Source organism: Drosophila mauritiana, chromosome 3L, assembly GCF_004382145.1.
Source record: "Drosophila mauritiana strain mau12 chromosome 3L, ASM438214v1, whole genome shotgun sequence".
NCBI classification, from domain to species: domain Eukaryota; kingdom Metazoa; phylum Arthropoda; class Insecta; order Diptera; family Drosophilidae; genus Drosophila; species Drosophila mauritiana.
The window spans coordinates 5,736,407-5,755,812 of record NC_046669.1 but is presented as its reverse complement, the minus strand read 5'-3'; the positions used below and the strand labels follow the sequence as shown (position 1 = coordinate 5,755,812).

The window sequence follows — 19,406 nt, the reverse complement described above, 5'->3', positions numbered from 1 at the left end:
TGGAATTGCCGAGCCTTTAATTAACGTGGAAAACGCTCTGCAGGCGGTCTTTGAATGAGCAAACTGCCATGGAGGAAGTGGTGGCGTCGAGAAGTCGGGTTGAGTTCCATGACAATGCCCATTTCTTGCTCCAGTTGCTGCCAGCGAAACGGAAATGAAAGGAAAAGTAGCTTAGGCACTGAAATGGAAAATCACCAAGTCATCCGTAGAAAAGAATGGCACAGGAATTTAACAAGTCACAGCTGATTAAATAGTTTTAAGAGAAATTAATGTTTCCGCGATGATGTGATTTTGCCATGTATACAAAAGACTCAATTTTTTTAGCAAATAATGCCACTTTAATACCCTGTTTCTAACATTGTCATTTTCCGAAAATATATTAAACATGAAGCTACGATTTATTAGTCAGATTTTCAATTTTTCCCTGTGCTTCAATATGGCAGATGACGAAAAGGGAAATGCATCGACGGATGATGATGACAAGCCGAAAAAGAGGGAACAAAGGGATCAGGGGCAACAGTCAAAGCTGAAGAAGATGTAGGTAGCGATGCTATAAGTGGGTATAAGCTAATGTCTTATCCAAGCAGAAAGTATTACATTGAGCCGGATAAAGTGGACATTGGAATACAGGCGGGTGATTCGTTGGAGAAGGTCAAAGTGACCTACGTGGAGCCAGATGACGAAGAATCCTCGCATGGCTTCTATTGGGGAAAGAAGAGATCGGAAACATCATTACCGCGTCGATCGTGGGAGACGGATGACTATATAGATTTCGATGATCTCCTGCCGATGATCGGCCAGTTTGGCCGTTTCCAGATTAGGCTGTTCCTGTTCATGATACCCTTCTGCTTCATCACCGCCTTCGTGTATCTGGGCCAGATATTCATGTGCCTGACCCCAACGAAGTACTACTGTTATGTGCCGGAACTTTTACATACGCCCGTGGAGCTGCGCAAGGATTTGTCCATTCCAAAGGAGAAGGATGGATCTTACAGTCGCTGCCGGATGTACAATACCAATTACACGAGGATCCACTTTGCGGAGAATCCGAGAGCCTATATCAACACTTCACTGCCCACGATTCCCTGCAAGAAAGGCTATGTTTTCGAGCACGAGGACAGAGCATTCGAATCGGCCACCATGGAGTTTGGCTGGCTGTGCGATGACGACAAGTACGCCACCTATGCCCAGATCATCTTCTTCCTGGGTTCCATTTTGGGCGGACTTGGTTATGGCCACTTTGCGGATCACTGTGGCCGTGTGGCGGCGGTGGTCAGTAGCTGCTTCCTTGCTCTGTTAGGCAGCCTGGCCACCTCGATGTCCACGGACTTCTTCAGCTTTGCAATATCGAGATTTTTAGTTGGTGCCTCCTACGATACCTGCTTTACGATGGTATACATTTTGGGTAAAAAAGTGCACATACCATGTGTACCATGTGATATGTTTCCTCTGCAATCATTAATGCCTCTTTTTTTATAAGTGCTCGAGTATGTGGGTCCCAAGTACCGGACACTGGTGGCCAATCTATCCCTGGCCCTGTTCTACTCCCCCTTCACGATGGTGATGCCGTGGATAGCGCTTTCAGCCGGAAATTGGAGGAGATTTTCCTCATTTGCATCCTTGCCCATTGTGCTTGCCATGTTTTCCTTTTGTCTGCTACCGGAATCTGCACGGTGGGTATCCAAATTGTCGCAACTGTAAACCGAGAGCTCCCATTCAGGCATTTTTCGATCACAGATGGCTGGTATCGGTGGGTGAGATCGACAAGTCCATGGAGATATTGAAAAATGTGATTGAGGTAAACAAGAAGCATGTGTCCAAGGAGATACTTGATCTCTTCGAGGCGAGCTGCACGCAGTTCTACAAGGAGGAGCTCGATGGACGTGATTTTACAGTGCTTTCCATATTCAAGAGGAAGCGGATGGCCCGTTATATGATCCTGATGATTCTCATCTGGATGTCCATCTCTTTGGTTTACGATGGACATGTTCGTGCGGCCAGTGTCCTGGACAGTGAGAATATCTTTCTGTTCTTTACCATCGCCTGTGCCACTGAGTTGCCGGGTAATATCCTAGTGATCCTTACTCTGGATCGCGCTGGACGTCGGTGGTGCTCTTTTTTTTACACTTCGTTGAGTGGAATCTTTAGTCTGTTAGGGGCCAGCTTTCAGAATCGCGCCCATATGAGGATGTCAGCGTTAGCTGGAAGATTCTTTTCCAACATCTGCTATAATATAGGACTGCAGTGGGCCGCTGAGATACTGCCCACGGTGGTAAGGGCTCAGGGAGTAGCCTTCATCCACACGATGGGCTTTGTGGCGATGTTGATGTCCCCGCCAGTGGTCTATCTTTCCAAAAAGTCCCTTTCCAGCACGCTTATCGTTTTGGGAGCCCTGGGTATCTTCGGTGGACTACTGGCTCTGTTGCTACCGGAAACGCTGAACCACGAACTCCCGGAAACTCTCAGTGATGGCGCCCAATTCGGTAAGAATCAAAGGATTTGGCACATGCCCTGCTGTGGCCCAGGATCAAGAAAATCCCATCCCAGGCACAACTGGCACCAGGGCTCGAGCTTAAGGACACTATCGAAGGACGAGTTCCGCTCCAGCAAAATGCATCGCAAGACGAAATATAGGTTTGATTCCCACCCGAGTCCATCATCGAGTGATTACAAGGGCACCGAGGAGAAGGAAATCCGAACGTATAAATATGGAAACGGCTCAAAGTGGCCAGAAGATAAGAGCTGAGGTTATTTTTAAGATACCTCCCTGTTTTATAAATAATTTTCTAATTGAAGTTTGCATTCGATTGTTTTTGAAATTAAACAAAAATGAAGAATCATTTCTTACCCGTGACTCTAAAAGAAGTACACATTTATTCAAATACAAAGATTTCTACCATTCTGAGAAAATAAAACTTTTCTTTCATTTATCGAACCCTGCTATTAGTTAATTGTTAACTTTCGTGACAAATGCTTTAGTTACGGGGAAATTCTGTGAAGTTTTCCCTATAAGACAAAATCCAAATCATTCGCTATTGACAGTCGCAACGTGAAGGCATTTTCCAAATGCTGGGAAGGATTGCGTTGTTCTTAACCATAATTTATGTGGTGTTTAAAGCAATGTTTTTGCGTTGGGTTGTTGAAAAGCCCCCCTTTAAATTCGATGACGATGAGGAACACTTTAATGCTACGTTGGCGAAACTACTAAAGCCTCGATTTGTGGGCAGCAAAGGGCATGCCGAGGTTCAAGATTTCATCGAGACGGAGCTGAAGCGTTTGGATTTCATCACATTAAGGAATGACTTCCAACAAGGAGTCAATATTACCAATTTGGTAGGCTTTTGGAATATGAGGGCTAAGTTTTATCTGATACTAACCTGTCACTACGACAGCAAAAAGCCAGAGAATGGGACCACCGATGAGTTCCTTGCAGCCGCAGAAGGCGCTGTATCGTGTGCCATTCTCCTTAACGTGGCCAAAACATTAAGACAATTTTTAATCGATAGGTGGTCTGAAAAAAGGTCCGTGGGACTGGCTGTAAGTAAGTCATAAGCTCGTTGCAACTCTGTAATTATAAAATAGATCTTTAAAGTTTATCTTCTTCGACGGGCACAATTCCTTAAGCTCAGATCCCTATGATGAAAATGAACTTATGGGCGCAACACACTTTATAGATGAAGAATTTATACCTTTGCAAAACATGGTAACATATCAAATTGCATAATCTTTACTTGTAGCTTATATTAATCTTTAACTAGGCGGTTGCGGTAACTCTTAGCTATATTGGCGCGCCAAATCAAACCTTTTTGAGCTACTTTGAAGTTACCAATGATTTGCACAACCTGATTGCTGACATCGAACAGGATCTCAGAAAATCCGGACAACTCGACGACTGTCATGTGTTATTCCAAATGAAAACACACTACGACAAAGATCTGCTTGACGATCATATTTATTCGACGAACAAGGTAATGCCATAGTTAATTTTACACTACTATTTTATAAAGAGTATTTGTTCGTCTACAGATGTGCCAGTCATTCATGTGAGTCCACAAGAATTTCCAAATGTCATTTATACGCCAGCGGACAATGTCGAGAATCTACACTATCCTACCATTCGAAATATGATCAAAATTATTCGCTGTTTTGTGCATGATTTCTATGAAAAGTGGCAATACTTTATGAAATGGCGACAAACTTTTGCAATAAATTATGATTTTTATGATGACTAAATGAGATTATAATAATTATATATATTATAATAATGAGAATGAGATTACATATTTTATAAAAGATATACATATATAGTATGTACATTATACATCTAACATAACTTTCGAATGAAAACTTTGGTTTGTTATGAGACATTTTAAACTTAGTGCTCATTCTAGACTTTAAGTGCATAGTCCCTACTTAAACGTACTCTAATGTAATTAAGGTAATTATCGTTATCAGCATCAATTAGTCGGCTCACTTTTCCCCGACGAACGCGGCTTTAAAGCTTTTTGCATCTACCGCAACAGCAACATGATTTACTCTTAAAAACTCTCTTCACCGATGGTTCAAAGCTTTCGAAGTGAGTTTGCCGCCAAAGAGGCAGCGGAAAACGAAAACAAAAGCCATCAGCATCGAAATCACAACACAAACTACGGTAAAGATCGATTTTTCAGCCACCGATCGGGCTTTAGTGCGTCGCCGAGCTCCGAAGCGTATAGATGGGGATCGGTTCCGTAGTTTTTGCCGCCGCTGGCCTGCTGCTCCTCCTCCTCCCGCCGTCGCAGCAGCAAGCGCCAACGGGAAACGTAAGTCCCCCAGCATTGTGACTCACTTGGGAAACCGGGGATTGTTAGGTTAACCAGAAAGACCCATCTATATTCCAGATTGGATCCCAGTGGCGCGACGATGAGGTCCATTTCAACCGCACCCTGGACTCCATTTTGGTGCCACGCGTCGTTGGCAGTCGGGGGCATCAGCAGGTGGGTGATAAAGCTTAAAGTGTATTACTGGGCGTTATAAAATTAACATTGCAAACAGGTGCGCGAGTACCTGGTCCAATCGCTGAACGGCCTTGGCTTCCAAACGGAAGTGGATGAGTTCAAGCAGAGAGTTCCAGTTTTCGGCGAGCTCACGTTCGCCAACGTAGTGGGCACAATCAATCCCCAGGCTCAGAACTTCCTCGCTCTGGCCTGCCACTACGACAGCAAGTACTTCCCCAATGATCCCGGCTTCGTGGGCGCCACTGACTCCGCCGTGCCCTGTGCCATTCTGCTGAACACCGCCAAGACCTTGGGCGCGTATCTGCAGAAAGAGTTTCGCAATCGCAGCGATGTGGGACTTATGGTAAGTTGCTTACTTTGCGCCCATTATCACAGACCTTGGAGGCTAAATAAATTTTCCATGAACTCCAGTTATAAAAAACCTGAGCGAAAACAAGTTGCATGTTTGGTATTCAAATCTCCATTTGAAATTAGGCATACAAAATAAGTATTACATTGAAAAAGTTGATTTATGCTAATAAGACCTAGTAGAATGTTTCCTATAGTTATTGAAAATCCAACCTTATCCACCAGCTCATATTCTTCGATGGCGAGGAGGCCTTTAAGGAGTGGACCGATGCGGACTCCGTATACGGCTCAAAGCATCTGGCCGCAAAGTTGGCTAGCAAACGCAGTGGTTCCCAGGCGCAACTAGCTCCACGCAATATAGATCGAATTGTAAGTCAATGACCTTTGCGAGAATTATCAGCTTGCTAAAATTGTATCAATAACAGGAAGTGCTGGTGCTGCTGGATCTTATTGGGGCGCGGAATCCCAAGTTCTCCAGTTTTTATGAAAACACCGATGGACTGCACTCCAGTCTCGTGCAGATTGAGAAATCTCTGCGCACTGCCGGCCAGCTGGAGGGCAATAACAATATGTTTTTAAGTCGTGTCAGCGGTGGTCTAGTCGACGATGATCATCGACCTTTTTTAGATGAAAGTAAGTTTGATGTCCTTAGTGTGTATCCGTAATCATAGCCGTTTTCCATACAGATGTTCCTGTGCTGCATTTGGTAGCCACTCCTTTCCCAGACGTCTGGCACACGCCTAGGGACAATGCCGCCAATCTGCACTGGCCTTCCATACGCAATTTCAACCGTGTCTTCCGTAACTTCGTTTATCAATACCTTAAGCGGCACACGTCACCAGTGAATTTGCGTTTTTACCGAACATAGTTTATGTTTTGTCTTATGGCTAAGATTTATTAAGCATAAGTGTAAAGTGTTTTTCGTTAATTAAAGTGTCCTAAGGCATGTGTAATTCTTCCTAGCGACGTTTGCGACCGGCTTGCGCCTTCTTGCCCGGAGCCCTTTCACCACGATTGCCCTTGGACTTCTTGCCCACAGCCTTGCGACTTCCCTTGCCCTTGGGCTTCTTGCCGCCCTTCCTGCCTGGTTCATTCTCAGCCTCTGCTTCGCGCCTGTTGAGGAAATTAAGCTTTAGACTATGCTCATTAAACGATAAAGGTTAAACTTACGCCAAGCGATTGTCGCGCTTCTCCATCGATACCGCCTTGCTCACGTCCAGTTTGGGCTTCTTGTTCAGCACGCTCTTGATGAGATCCAGGTTGGCCTCCTTCTCGGGCGTTTGTGTGATATGCGACTGCTTCCGTTTGCCGCCAGGAATCAGCTCTTTAATGCCCAGACCACGTGCCTCCTTCTCCTTGGGCAGTTTGTTTTGGAATTTGCCGACTGAGGCCGTGGAGGATTTGGCCACAGTGACGGCCGTTAACAGCTGACTGGAGGAGGCAGCTTCGGGTCCCAAGTAACCGCTGCGTGGCATGTCGATCTTCTTGGCGCGCACAATGTTCTTCATCCGCTGGATCTCATTCTTGGCCACCTTCTCGTTGCGCAGGTCGATCTTCTTCTGAAACATGTCCGTATTGGGATCGGCATTCTGTGGCACCTCCAGCACCCAATCCTTGGCCTTTTCGGCCTCGGCACGCTTGAAACCATATGTGGGCACCCATTTCTAAAAAGATTCAAGGTTTAGATTGTGACTTGGCAAGATTAAAGAGCAAAAACTTGCATCCATGGTCTCATCGTAGGTCTTCTTTTCCTTTTTCTTCTTGCTGATGCCCTTCTCCTTGGCGAACTTCTCCCATTTGGTGAGCGGACGCGGACCTGGTGGTTTCCGGAGGCGGGGCAGTACCGTCGTGGGTTCCGGCAGCTTGGCCACAATGCTCTCGTCCACCCGTTCGGTGGGCAGCTCCCAAATGGCATTGACCAGGAGTTGGGTGTTCTCCCGTGTCAGTGCGGTCAGGTACTCCTCTTTGTTGGACCTAAAACCAATAGAAATTGTGAAAAATCTGTATTCCACGCTAGAATCCGCCGCTTACCTCAATTCCCGGTCATCGAAATCGTTGGGATCTGTGATCAGCAGGCTGCCAACGTCCAGTCGGCATTCCAAATGCTTTTCTACTGTAATCGGCTTGTATTTGTCCAATTCCTTTTGGTGTTTGGCCAGAACTTCCTTAACAACATCCATTTTGAGGGAATTAGCGTATAAACAGCAAAATTCAATTCCACGTGCTGACCACTGTGACCATGCACTAGATTTAGCGAATATACTTAAAAATACCAAATAATTATACCAAACTCACACCGAAGACTAGAACCTTGCAGGGAAGCTTGGCTATATACTTATCGGTCTATCGGCGCCATTTCAAAATTGTTTTTTAAATAAATTTTTTAAAGATCCCCGTTTATTTCACGATCTCTACAACGTAACGTCCAGCGCTTTTCCGCCTCATCTAACGTTTGTGGCATCTTAACTCCCCTGGTCTCCGGCAGAAACAAGATTATTGAAGCGCCTATCACGGACACCGATGTGATAATAAACATGGGCAACGGAGGATAGTAGCGGTGGGTGCTGAGTACAAGAGGTGAGGTTAGGGCACCCATCTGACCCATAATGTTGATGATAGCCAGTCCCTGGCCGCGCAGCACGGTTGGCAGTATCTCAGAGGCCCACTGTTGACCCACATTGTACGCCATTGTGGCGAAAAATCTGGCTGCAATCGCTGCCGTTGATGCATCCCAATGTCCTTTTAGAAGGCCAACGAAGAGACTGGACGTTGCACACAATAGCATGACAGCCGACATCACAGGCTTGCGACCAATTCGATCTAGCAAAAGCATTGGCACGATTCCAGCAGGAATTTCAACGAGCGAGGAAAGGGAAAAGGTTATAAATACATCGGTGTCCAGGATTTCGACGACCCGAACATGCGCATCGTACGCTAGGGCCACAACCATCCAAGTGACGATCAAAATCGTAAGTACGACGAACCTCGGAAATGTCTTAAAGAGATCCAGGCTGGTGTATTGCTTTCCCAATTGCTCGTTCGCAAATTTAAGTTCAAAGCATTCCCGCATCTCGGACCAAACCTCTTCGGAAATGGTTTTTCCATTGGCTTTGGCCGCTTCTTTCAGCACTTCCATACACCGGTCCAATTTACCCACCGACATGAGCCAACTGCAGTGGGAAATAAAGTTTAGATAGCTTTAAGACCTATAGTATTCATTAAATTACCTTGGTGACTCTGGAGCCAGCAAGCTGGTCAATATCATTAATACCATAGGCAGGGCAACGACCATGGCATAGTGCCTCCAATTACTGATGACATAGGCCAGCCAGGGAAGCAAGCAGGCGCCCAAGGTGAAGGAGAATGTGAGGGCTAAGTTCCCCACCAGTGTGCGATACTTGATGCCAACGTTCTCCAAAGCTGTTGAAAAGAATGTGATGATATTTAGATTTATGATTTATGTTCATACACTCTGCAAGACTCACTTAGAATATAAATGGGAACGAAGCAGTAGTTCATTGCCAGTCCAGCCACAAATCGGCTGGCAGCAAAGCAGGGAAAGCCCTTGCAGACCACACTCACGCAACCGCCGATCATGGAGCAGGAGTTGGCCAGGAATAGGGCAGGCAGGCGACCGGAATGATCGGTGATGAATCCAAAGCACAGGCAACCCACAATGCAGCCCACAAAGTAGACAACGACACTATATGTCCCGAAATCCCTTTTGTCGCACACCCAATTGTACTCGGTGGCGATGGACTCGTAGGGCACCTCCTTGCGATCATAAATCCAACCATTGATGCAGGGAATCTGGCTCCTTGTCTGATTCGCATCGTTGGTCTCATTTGAGTCGTATGGCACATTGTACATAAAACAATTCTCGAAACTGCCATCCTGCTTTTTGGGAATTCCCCGATTCTTTTGTTCACTTTCCGGCAGTCCCTCCAGTTCTCGTACTCTGCACCAGTGATTCTTCGGCAACAGTATCATGAATATCTGACCAAAGTAGGTGAATGCGAACAGAAAGGCGGCGGGCATCATCCAAAACAGCAGTCGCTTTTGAAAAGGACCAAAGTCCCCAATGAACAGCAAGAAGTTCTCATACTTTTCACAATCTCTGGGGGGCATTTCGACATTTAACCTTATAAATATGAACAAAACAAAAGCCAACTTCTTTGAAGACCTCTTGTTGAACCCTAAATACTTTAAATGTTTTATTTTGAGTTAACCATTCGAAAATTCACTTTTTGAACTCCACATATTTCCCGCGATTTATCGATTACTTTCTGGGCCTTCCATTTTAGCTCCATGTTCGGCTGGTCACACAAATGCAAATACAAATACAAATAGATATCGATAATTGACAACTTCCATCTCTAATTTGCGCGCGAAAAACTTTTAATAACAATGGATGTGGATTTACTGCCGCTGAGAAAGCGAATAACAAACACCTTCAAGCTATGTGGATTCCTGATCCGCTCGGAGAACAGTTCCTACCTGGCGGAGCAGCTGCTGCCCTTCGACGCGTCGGAACGGGACAAATGGCTGACGGTGATTACCGAGAATCTCCAGAGCCAAAAGCTTTTGACGCCTCATGTGGAGCGGGCCGCCCTGGAGAAGGCCATCAATGAACTTAACCGGGTGGGATTGGATGAAGGCGAGACGGTCTTTGCCCTGATCGATGCCTTTACGGTGCCCCGTTTTCGGTACAACCAGCGGATCAAGAAATTCGAACTGGACACACAGCCGCGTCAGTTGCTGACCGCTCCGCGCATGAAATCGGACTACATGCAGCAACGATATGCCATGTTACTACAGAAAACTTTGCGACATGACCTCTTTGCACCCGCCGTCATCCAGGATGGTGTTGGAGCCGAGGCTCAGGCTAAGAAATTTAAGCTCCAGTTTGCGGAGAACCTGCTGGCCACCTCGGCGATGAAGGAGGCAGTTGTTTTGGGACTACTTACCCAACTAAAGGAGGGCAAGTTTTATGTCGAGGATCCCACGGGTTGCGTTCAGTTAGATCTCACTGGAGCCCGTTTCCATGCCGGCTTCTTCTGCGAGGGCTGCTTTGTTTTAGCCGAGGGCAACTATAACAACGGTGTACTCAAGGGTAAGTAGCCCAAAGTAGTTAATAACTACATATTAAGATTTTCTTATGTGTTCTCAGTTGACGGCCTGGGATTCCCACCCGCGGAACCGGCAACCAGCAGTAGAGCGTTTTTTGGCACCGCCAACACTTGGGGCGGTGAGTCTGCTAAGCTGCTGAAGTACTCAGCCGGACTACAGGAACTGGAGCGTACCAACACGGAGACAACCATTGTTTTCCTTTCCGACGTTCGGTTGGATCTGCCGGTTGTCATGGACAAGCTGCGCCAGTTGTTCGTAGGCTATGATTCCTGCCCGCCGCAGGCTATAGTGCTCATGGGTCCCTTCACGGCCAGCACAAGGAATCATCATGAGCTGAGGCATCACCTGGATGCATTGGGTGGCTTGGCAGCTGGCTGCGAGCAGCTGAAAAAGCAAACGGATCTGATACTCGTTCCCTCTTCGGAAGATCCCACGGCACCTAATATTCTGCCCCGTGCTCCAATTCCCGAATGCCTGGCAGCAGGCCTGCTGAAGGCCTGGCCACGCACCCAGTTGGCCACTAATCCGTGTCGCCTGCAGTACTGCACCCAGCAGATTGTGGTCTGCCGTCTGGATTTAATGGCCAAATTTTGTCGCAACACCTTGCATTTTCCCGAAGACACGTCCCAGATCGAGCAGCATTTTGCCAGAACAATTGTGTGCCAGGGTCATTTGGTGCCCATTCATCCGATTGCCATGCCAGTGCACTGGGACTACGATCCTGCTCTGTGGTTGTATCCACTGCCGGATCTGATAGTCATGGGCGATTCGTGTCAGAGCTTTAGCAGCAGTCAACATGGCTGCACTGTTCTCAATACCGGCTCCTTTGTCAAGTCCAAGTTCGCCTTTAAAGTGTATATACCAGCGACGCGAACGATTGAGGACTCGGAGATACCGGACGAAATGGAGTAGTTATGATATAGTTAACCTTAACGTAAGTTTGAATAATTATTTAATTACATATGTTGGTTACTCTTTGGATTTCGGGCTATTTGGGCAAATTTTCTTTATTTTAAACGACTTGACGCCTATATTTACAAAAAATCCCATCCATCCCAACGATTTGAATATAAACATGTTTCGGGAGCTTAGCTTACTGCGGCCTCACATGTTGCTTGGCCCCACAGCTCTCCCAATTTTTCGGCACCCAGTGCGTGTGGCTGTTCCCTCGTGATAAGCGGCCCAGCCTCATCATCACCGTCGTCAGTCATCATATGCGCACAGCATGTGTTCCACAATCGTCTCCTGGCTGTGCGGCTGACGCGCCTCGCAATCTGCTTTTTACGGCGACCGGGGGTTGTCTATTACTTTTCATGACTTAAAGCCGATTTGGAAAAATATTGTTACTCTGCCCGATGCCGGCCACTTAGGGTCGTGGAAATTCAATTTCCCAGGCTGGCGCGCTACTCCTCCGTAGCTGAAACGGCAATTTTGATAATGCGTTTGACCTGAGGACATCGATGGCCCCCATTTGCTGTCACATGACCAGTTGCCGAATCGTTTTTTAAGACATCATTAGCCGGGTCGGATGTGGAAGTGGGGAGGTTTTTTTCCTGTCGAACGGCTCGAAGCGTTTTGCTCTCCTATTGATTTATGATTTATGAGTGCAACTTGGCTAGTTGTATGCCGCACGTCCCTGGGATCAATTTCCAAAATGTGTCCACCATGAGTGTCAATTCGATTTGGTGGGCGTGGTCAGCCTTGGGTGCTACTATATTTTTTTATCCCTCCGAGTGTTGAACATTTATATTCCTCTGTATTCATGGTTTTTCCCCAGCTCCTCAATGCAGAAAGGCAGATTCAAAATGCTTGCTGTGCGACAACAATCTTGCTTCTGCTTCATTTAACTGGTACATTGGCAACTTTTGAAATTTAAATATTGTTTTGCGGTTGCTCTGCAACTTGGCCGCAATAACATAAAAAAACATTTTATCTGTTATGGTCATCGGTTTTTATGGCATCCTCCCCGCAAAGTTGACACCATTTAATTTGGAGCTCAGTTTGATCCCCACCCACCAGACTTTGGGACTCGATTAAAGCAATCGCTGATGCGGAATCCGGGAATCTGTGTCTTGGCCATCAATCACTCGACCAGCTGCGCCCCAAGTGGGCCGGGTCCAATCAAGGATCAAAGCAACTGGCCATCATATCCCACCTTAGGTTATCCTTTTGCACACACACATGCTTGGCAATCAAACGGCGATGCACTCATGTGCATGTCCTGTGGTTATTTGACAATTGTTAACCCGTCTCGGGGCTTTGTTCGACTGATTCCTCGGTGTTGCCAAGTGGCCATATGCCAAGCGTCCCCTGGAAATCCATCCGGTAATCCTCGACTTGGTGGTGTGATTTTGATTTGGCTAAATATTCCATACTGGGGTGGCTTCAATCGCTCTTCGCTGATACCCTTTCGATGGAGTATGTGAATACTTGTGTGATTTTTCCAATGGAGTCCTGTGACAAGCATTTGTATTTACAAGCTAGCTATTCAAATAAATAAGACATCAATAATCTAAAACTACGCAAAGGACATGTACAATTTCCGTAATTGTAAAACTTATTTATACTGATATTAACAGGAACTCATAAAACTCAACTTGTTTTTGATGTCATGTTTGTAAAAATCCGAGAGGAGTTTACTCCATATCTAAATATAGAGCATTTTAATTTATTACTTCATACGTAACATGCATATATAATACCATTTTAAAAACCCTTTGTGGGCATGAATATGGCAATATTTTTAGCGCATATGGTCAAAGGTTTTGCGTGGCTTTTGCTTTGAAACCACAACGTCAACTGGAAAATCAAAAGCTCGCCTTTGTTTATGAACCCATTCTTTTGTTTGCAACCATTGATACTTGGAGGGTTTATTAACTTTTTACGAACTCAACAATGAGCTGCATCCTTATAGCTGCTGACGGCATTCAAATTTGATAGGGTTATCATCAACATTGTGTGCAGTCCTAAAACACGCGGCAAAGTGCACTTGGGGGAATGAGTAAACGGAGCTGAAACTGCGTATATAAATCCGCTCCATAAACTCCACTGTGAGTATGACAACAATGTATCAATGTATCAACTTAAGCCCCGGACGGTCGACGGTCTGGAGTCCGGACGTGTGCCGACATTTACGCCTCAATTATCAGCCGCAGAGCAAACACTGGGGGTCACCACTCGCCATCCCAGGGAGGCGATAATTTGCTGGCCATAAGCTGCTCCCACACATGGTGTAGTAGTAGTAGGCCTTGGACCACCCAGCGTGTCCGGCCATTCAATTCAATCCCAAGCGATCTGATCCAAGTCGACTCGGTACCGGAGTAGCAACTGACACGTGGCGACCATTAATTTACGCGTTGGCTTTATCTGCGATTTGCTTGTGCATTCTCAGCCAGTCCGGGGATAAATCCACTGACTTCGGTGGTCCTGGCCACGTGCCAGAGTTGGCAAATCAAATGTTTTTATTATTTAAAGCGACAAACGGGGACGCCGTTTTATTGTCTTCCTTAAGCCGATAACAACAACTGTCTGCCTGTTTGCCGGTGGAAGTTGGTGGCAGGACAAATAACAAGGCAGCCGCATCCTGACCGCCATTGTCCTCGGATTGGATAACGAATTGCACCTTGGGGACACCGCGGCTGCTTGCTCCCTTTGTGTCTTAATGAAGCAACTGGCATGTGATAAATTTTAATTGATTTCACTTGCGTCTCTGCGGCTTTTGTCCTGGCCACTTGGCCGCCGGATAAGGATCCGCGGCTAAGCGCGGCTCATTAGCCAAGAATAATGCATCTAGATAACGCCGTGATGTTTGACATAATTGAATTTGCTTAAGCTAAGCTCTGCTGCTAATGATTCTAATAATGTTTTTCTCAAACAAATGCCACTCACCTGGCAGGACTTGGATTTTAAAAAACTGGTCATTGGGAGTTCTTAAACTCTGAATATGTTATATAAATGAATGAAAATCATATCTCTTCTATGAATAGTATTGAAAGTATTTTTTCAAGATTTTTCATCATATATGGATAAATGGATTTTTTGTTTCAAATTTTGCTTGGGATTTACTTTAACAACTTATTTAGAATTTATACTTTTTAATATTTACTTCACTATCTAAGCCCTTTTTTTTCTTTGACATTTTTCGGTTACATATTTCAAAATGATTGCATTTAAATTAAAACTCAGCATAAATCACCTGAGTGGGCAGGACTCTCCTACGCTCGACAGGACTCAGTGGCCATTGGACAGTAAGACAAAAGCCCCAATTCTGCAGCCGTGTCAGCACAATGGCACAGGCGACATAAGCCGATTTCAGGGATATCTCTGGCCCGGCTCCACTTTCCACTTCCCAGTGCCCCCCCCCCGAAAATGGTTCGAATATTATCATCAACGCACAAGTGGCTTGTACTTGTCACACACCGTAGCCCAAGCCCATTTCCCTCCCCCTGGCGAACAGGACAAAATATTTTCATTGTGCTTCAGCAGATTTTTCGCCACGAGAGAAGGGGGTTGGAAAAATGGGTAGCTGGAACTCGAAATGCGATTACCTGCGCTTGCCTATTTGCAGCTTGTTGTACGCTCCTCCGAATTTGGTGTGGGAACTTCTCGTCCTGCCCTGAATGCTAATCGACTTTTGATTGTGTGTTTTGTGTGGAGGAAGCGGGATGAGGAGGCTGGCACAAAAAGGTTCAAATGTTCGGGCCATAAATAGGAATTTATGCGAGATTGTTTTTTTTTTTTCTTTTGAACGGACCACCGAGATTTATCGACAAGGGTGGTATATGTGTGTCCAGTGCGCTGATTGAATTTCGGATGGGATTTTTGGTCTGGGATGCGATGTGCCGGGACGGCACAGGTGACATATTCCTGTCGGCCGAATGACAAGTGTTAACGCCTGTTTTGTTTATTATTTTCAACCCCTTCCCTCCCCTCGATGACAGCGTTGCCGCACTGAATCTCTATTGTAATTGCTAAAAAACTTAAGCTGCGTAAAATCCCAAGTTTCAATTTAACGCTCTCATGATTTCTTGTTGGGATTTCCTGGACATGTGAGTTTGACAAGTGCAGCTTGCACTGGCAGCTCTATCTTATCTTTCCTTTTTGTTGATTGAAAAAGCATCCGCCATCCGCTGGCGCTCCCATTTGACACTAAGCAGATGCGCTTGAGAATGCTCCATGTGGCCACAATGGGACTCTGGACTCCCGCCGACTCTAATGCTCTCTTTCGAAATTCGAGCTCTGCAAAGAGTTTCCCGGGAAATAAAAGTGGAGCATGCGCCTTGGCGTTCAGGGGGCGGGTTTCGCCGAAGCGCCAATGGCAAATGGCAAAATGGAGTCGCCACAGCGTTGTTGGAGCGGGACAGTAAATTGATTGGGGGCAGAAGAGACCGGGGAGCACGGAGAACGGGCGCCCTGCACATGATTGCACATATGTGCCGGCTGCGATTGCTGGCCAAGATTACAAGTGGAAAAGGGAGCGGTTGCCAAAATACAAAAAAAAATGGCAACGCTATCGCTTGCAGGCAACATACGTGTGTACTCGCAACAACATGTGTGATGTGTGCCCCGTCGTATGGAAGCCCCTTGCTCTGCGGATCCTCCCGTTCCTACGACGCCACGGACTCCTCGCTGCCCTCCAGGCTCGCCCATATGTAAGTTTCTACATACAATGCGGCGTAAATAAACAGACTGCCACCACAAAAGCGACTTCCTTGGTCCTTGGTCCTTCTTCTTTATTCGCTCTAAGCATTTTGTTTTATTATTATTGAGCTTGCTGGTTTTGGGCTCGTGGATTTCGGTTATGGCCAATGCCGGAAGTGTCGTTTAAGCCCCATATCGGTGAATGGCCCATCAAGCTGGTGGAGCTGCCTATCAATAGTTGGCTGGCGGGCAAACTAAACCTCTTCCTTTGAGCCTCAGCTTGATTTATGTTGTGTTGTCCAGATGATTGATGGGTTTCCTCTTAACTTGGCTCTCACTTTTTCTGTCCACAAACGAGATTTACTCGTGCAAGTTGTTTGCTTGACAGCTTACAAATTTAACAGTAGTAGGGTTTGATTTTCACAAAAAGTTTTAGAATGTTTTTGAAGGAAATTTAGCTTTCAATCTGAATTGAAGGGATTGTAAAAATAACATTTTAAGGAAAGGGCATTATATTTACCTTGGAATTAAACCTGCATTATAAAACATTGTATATAATAATTTTAATTTTTAGTAAATGCTACCCTTGCTTTCTACTCACTGATTTCTTGGTTTTTCATTTAATTTTTCGTAGAACAATGAGCACGTTTTGGTAATTATTCATACTGATTACAAGGCAGAACTCGTAAAACTTTACGCTCGAGTCTTATCTACTTTTTGGCTTTCCCTGGCGTGTTTTATCTGTGTCGAGATTTAAACGCATTTTCCGTGACTTTTCCGCGCGAAAGTCGTCTGTATCAATTAGGGAGTTCGAGGTGGGACCACGTACTTCCACCGAAATCCAAAACCAAGGCTGCACAGCAGCCTTCCTGCCCCCCAAAAGAAGTGGCCCAGTCAAGCATAAATGATTTCAACAATATTTCACTTAAAAGATTCAAATCGCGCGAGAAGCGGGAAAGAGACAACACTGCGTATAAAGCATAACAAGGGAAAATATAAATACGCATACGACAAGTGCGCCCAGTAAAGGGGGGAAAAGGAAAAGCGTGCTGGGATGGGAAACGCACGCGACAGAAGGAAACGGATACGCTCGAAGAGCTCGCAAACAGATTCAAAATTTCCAACCACATATGACAATGCTCCACAGAGCATCGCCCCTCCGTGCTCCTATACGTACCGCAGCCCCCTGCCCCGCTTTGCAACCCATTTGGGGATCCTCTCGTGGCATCGCGGGCAAAAAAATTCAAATTTACTCCAAGTAGTGGGTCAGAAGGGCGGAGTGGCCAACTAACTGTCGCGCTTTTTTCGCATTTCCATGCTTTCAGCGGAAGTTCCAAGCCCGCGATGTGGTGAAGGGCTAACAACTGGAGACGGGTCTGTATTGTCGTCCTTATGCCAAGGGTCGTCAAGCGCGAACATTTGCATAATCAAATAATAAAAATTTGCATAATTTTATTTTTTACGATACGCATGCCACACTCTTTTACTGCCGCTCTCCCCACTTTTTCCGCCCTACGAAAGTATAGAAAAACACAACTTTCAAGTTTCAATTTGTGTTTTGTCTGGGGAAAGACATTATAGCCACCGTTATCTGGCCAACTCCACCTCCGTCCATAGATCTTGCCATTACAGTTCTATAAACACAAAATGGTGTCAATATTTATTGGCGAACCTGTTTCTTATCTACGACTGCGACGCGCTATTTAAAATTTAACTATTAACTGCGAAAAGTTTGTCTATAGGATGTTAGGAAAATTTCTCTTCTTAAAAAATATTTTATATCAAGCTGCATGCTAAACTTGAACAAAAACCATCCCATATTCTTATTATTAAATTCTCCATAAGTTCAACAAAATTAAAAAGGTTTTAATAAGTTTTTTAAAACTGAACCATAACTTTCACTATTTTAACCCACCCTCGATCTACATGATGTTGTTTTGCTGTTGTATTTTTACCAACATACCTTGTGTTGCTAAAGTCGCAGGCAAAATATTTAGCATGTCAAATGACATATTTGCTGCTTGCCACAGATTTTTTCCGAGTGCGAAGAAGACCGCGATTTGGCCAAGGATGTAAGTGTCTTACTTGGCTTCTCCCACTGGTTTTTGCTCCCATTCCCGCGTTTTTACCTGGCATATGTGTGCCCCGGTCGCCTGTATCGCTGCCATTTTTGCCGTTTTGTGCTTCATTTATCACTTGGCGACGGGATTTCCATATACTCAGCATATTTGCGATGATATATGGCTGCCATGGCGCTTAACCCGGCCAGAGATCGCTGGGAACGTTTATCCCCGGGCAGTGTGTCACTTGACTCGATGACAAGCAACCCCACGGAGCCATCGCCCATTCCACACATGGTGTAATTTAGATAAGTGGCCATTCTTCATTTTAATGCTCATAATTTCATAATGTGTACACCCATATGCAGCCCCATCCATTTCCATTCCCGGGTTATATTCCAAATTAAAATCGTGCATTAAGAGCTGGGAGCAAACAACCTGGTCAGCGTCGTGCGTTGGCCATGCCATTTATTTTATTTGGCGAGAATTTTTGTTTTTGCTACCTTGCCACGGAAACAAATGGTATAGGGGTTCCTCTTTCTGCTTCTTTTCGGGGCTCCAACTCACATGAATATGGAGCAGGCGAGTGGAGTGGTCGCGAATGTTGAATATGTGTTTTCCACGTTGTTTCTCTGATTTACGAGCCATAAAAGTTAACTTAATTAAATGGTTTTTGGCGTTCGCTGAATATTTATGGTGCCAGGATTTCAATGTGTCGCAGAAAGTTATGGGAAATGTAAAGATAGATATGTATATTTATACAGCTCCTAATATAAACATTTGTGGTGCTACCTATTGAATCACATTTCCTATTTAAGATAAATTTACACATAAGCAAAATGTCTATTCATTAAGATAATATTTTATTATAACCATGTCTATATATAGGGTTGGTTTTCGTGACATTTTCATCCCTGAGCAACGAATGTGTATTTTATTGAAACTAACAAGTGTTAAATCACAAATGCGTATATCCAGTCACTTAAACTTGTCTGCATCTCGAATGCCTTTCATGCTTCAGTAAACCGATGAAAAAATTACACAAAAATGAATCCCGATGAGTTACTACCAAGTAAAAGTGATGGAGAACAACACTTAAAGTCAGCTTAAATGGCGACCGCAGAAACATTCACTCGTAAATCAATTAGCACCCACAACTAGTAACCAAAACCACCAACCAAGTGGGGATCTCCTGTTGCCCTGCGGCTTTTCGGAAAATTAACTACCTGCT

General features: G+C 45.2%; 6 protein-coding genes across 8 annotated transcripts in view; 4 read left to right on the top strand and 2 right to left on the bottom strand.

Moving 5' to 3' along the window:
• The first annotated feature begins 205 nt into the window (after positions 1–205).
• Positions 206–2,845, top strand: LOC117140159 (beta-alanine transporter). Its single transcript, XM_033302931.1, has 4 exons — positions 206–537; positions 588–1,405; positions 1,481–1,673; positions 1,738–2,845. The coding sequence occupies exons 1-4, from the start codon at positions 386–388 to the stop codon at positions 2,744–2,746; spliced, it is 2,172 nt and encodes a 723-aa protein (XP_033158822.1). The 5' UTR covers positions 206–385; the 3' UTR covers positions 2,747–2,845.
• A 209-nt stretch (positions 2,846–3,054) lies between these two features.
• Positions 3,055–4,232, top strand: LOC117140854 (glutaminyl-peptide cyclotransferase). Its single transcript, XM_033303981.1, is given in 5 exon segments — positions 3,055–3,537; positions 3,593–3,703; positions 3,759–3,951; positions 3,954–3,968; positions 4,027–4,232. Coding segments are annotated over 5 exon segments (996 nt in total). The 5' UTR covers positions 3,055–3,066.
• A 447-nt stretch (positions 4,233–4,679) lies between these two features.
• On the top strand, positions 4,680–6,298 carry LOC117140833 (glutaminyl-peptide cyclotransferase). Its single transcript, XM_033303942.1, has 6 exons — positions 4,680–4,802; positions 4,881–4,976; positions 5,035–5,340; positions 5,571–5,714; positions 5,771–5,978; positions 6,032–6,298. The coding sequence occupies exons 1-6, from the start codon at positions 4,716–4,718 to the stop codon at positions 6,211–6,213; spliced, it is 1,023 nt and encodes a 340-aa protein (XP_033159833.1). The 5' UTR covers positions 4,680–4,715; the 3' UTR covers positions 6,214–6,298.
• Positions 6,214–7,591, bottom strand: LOC117140834 (ribosome biogenesis regulatory protein homolog). The gene is made up of 4 exons (XM_033303943.1): positions 7,377–7,591; positions 7,067–7,319; positions 6,516–7,009; positions 6,214–6,458 (listed from the first exon to the last, which is right to left on the bottom strand). The coding sequence occupies exons 1-4, from the start codon at positions 7,523–7,525 to the stop codon at positions 6,305–6,307; spliced, it is 1,050 nt and encodes a 349-aa protein (XP_033159834.1). The 5' UTR covers positions 7,526–7,591; the 3' UTR covers positions 6,214–6,304.
• Positions 7,592–7,728: 137 nt separating this feature from the next.
• LOC117141400 (solute carrier family 22 member 13) lies at positions 7,729–9,476 on the bottom strand. Its single transcript, XM_033304822.1, has 3 exons — positions 8,831–9,476; positions 8,573–8,765; positions 7,729–8,515 (listed from the first exon to the last, which is right to left on the bottom strand). Exons 1-3 carry the CDS (start codon positions 9,471–9,473, stop codon positions 7,729–7,731), a joined length of 1,623 nt encoding a protein of 540 aa, XP_033160713.1. The 5' UTR covers positions 9,474–9,476.
• A 229-nt stretch (positions 9,477–9,705) lies between these two features.
• The window catches only part of LOC117141399 (DNA polymerase epsilon subunit 2), a 78,976-nt gene continuing 69,275 nt past the window's right edge, over positions 9,706–19,406 (top strand). For 2 of the 3 annotated variants that reach the window (XM_033304820.1, XM_033304818.1), the window contains exons 1-2: positions 9,706–10,458; positions 10,516–11,409. In XM_033304820.1, the coding sequence (XP_033160711.1) occupies positions 9,753–10,458; positions 10,516–11,387 (1,578 nt within the window). In that variant the 5' untranslated portion in view covers positions 9,706–9,752 and the 3' untranslated portion in view covers positions 11,388–11,409. Of the gene's footprint in view, positions 10,459–10,515; positions 11,440–19,406 lie in introns of those variants that run through there. The other variant, XM_033304821.1, reaches the window with a different exon arrangement.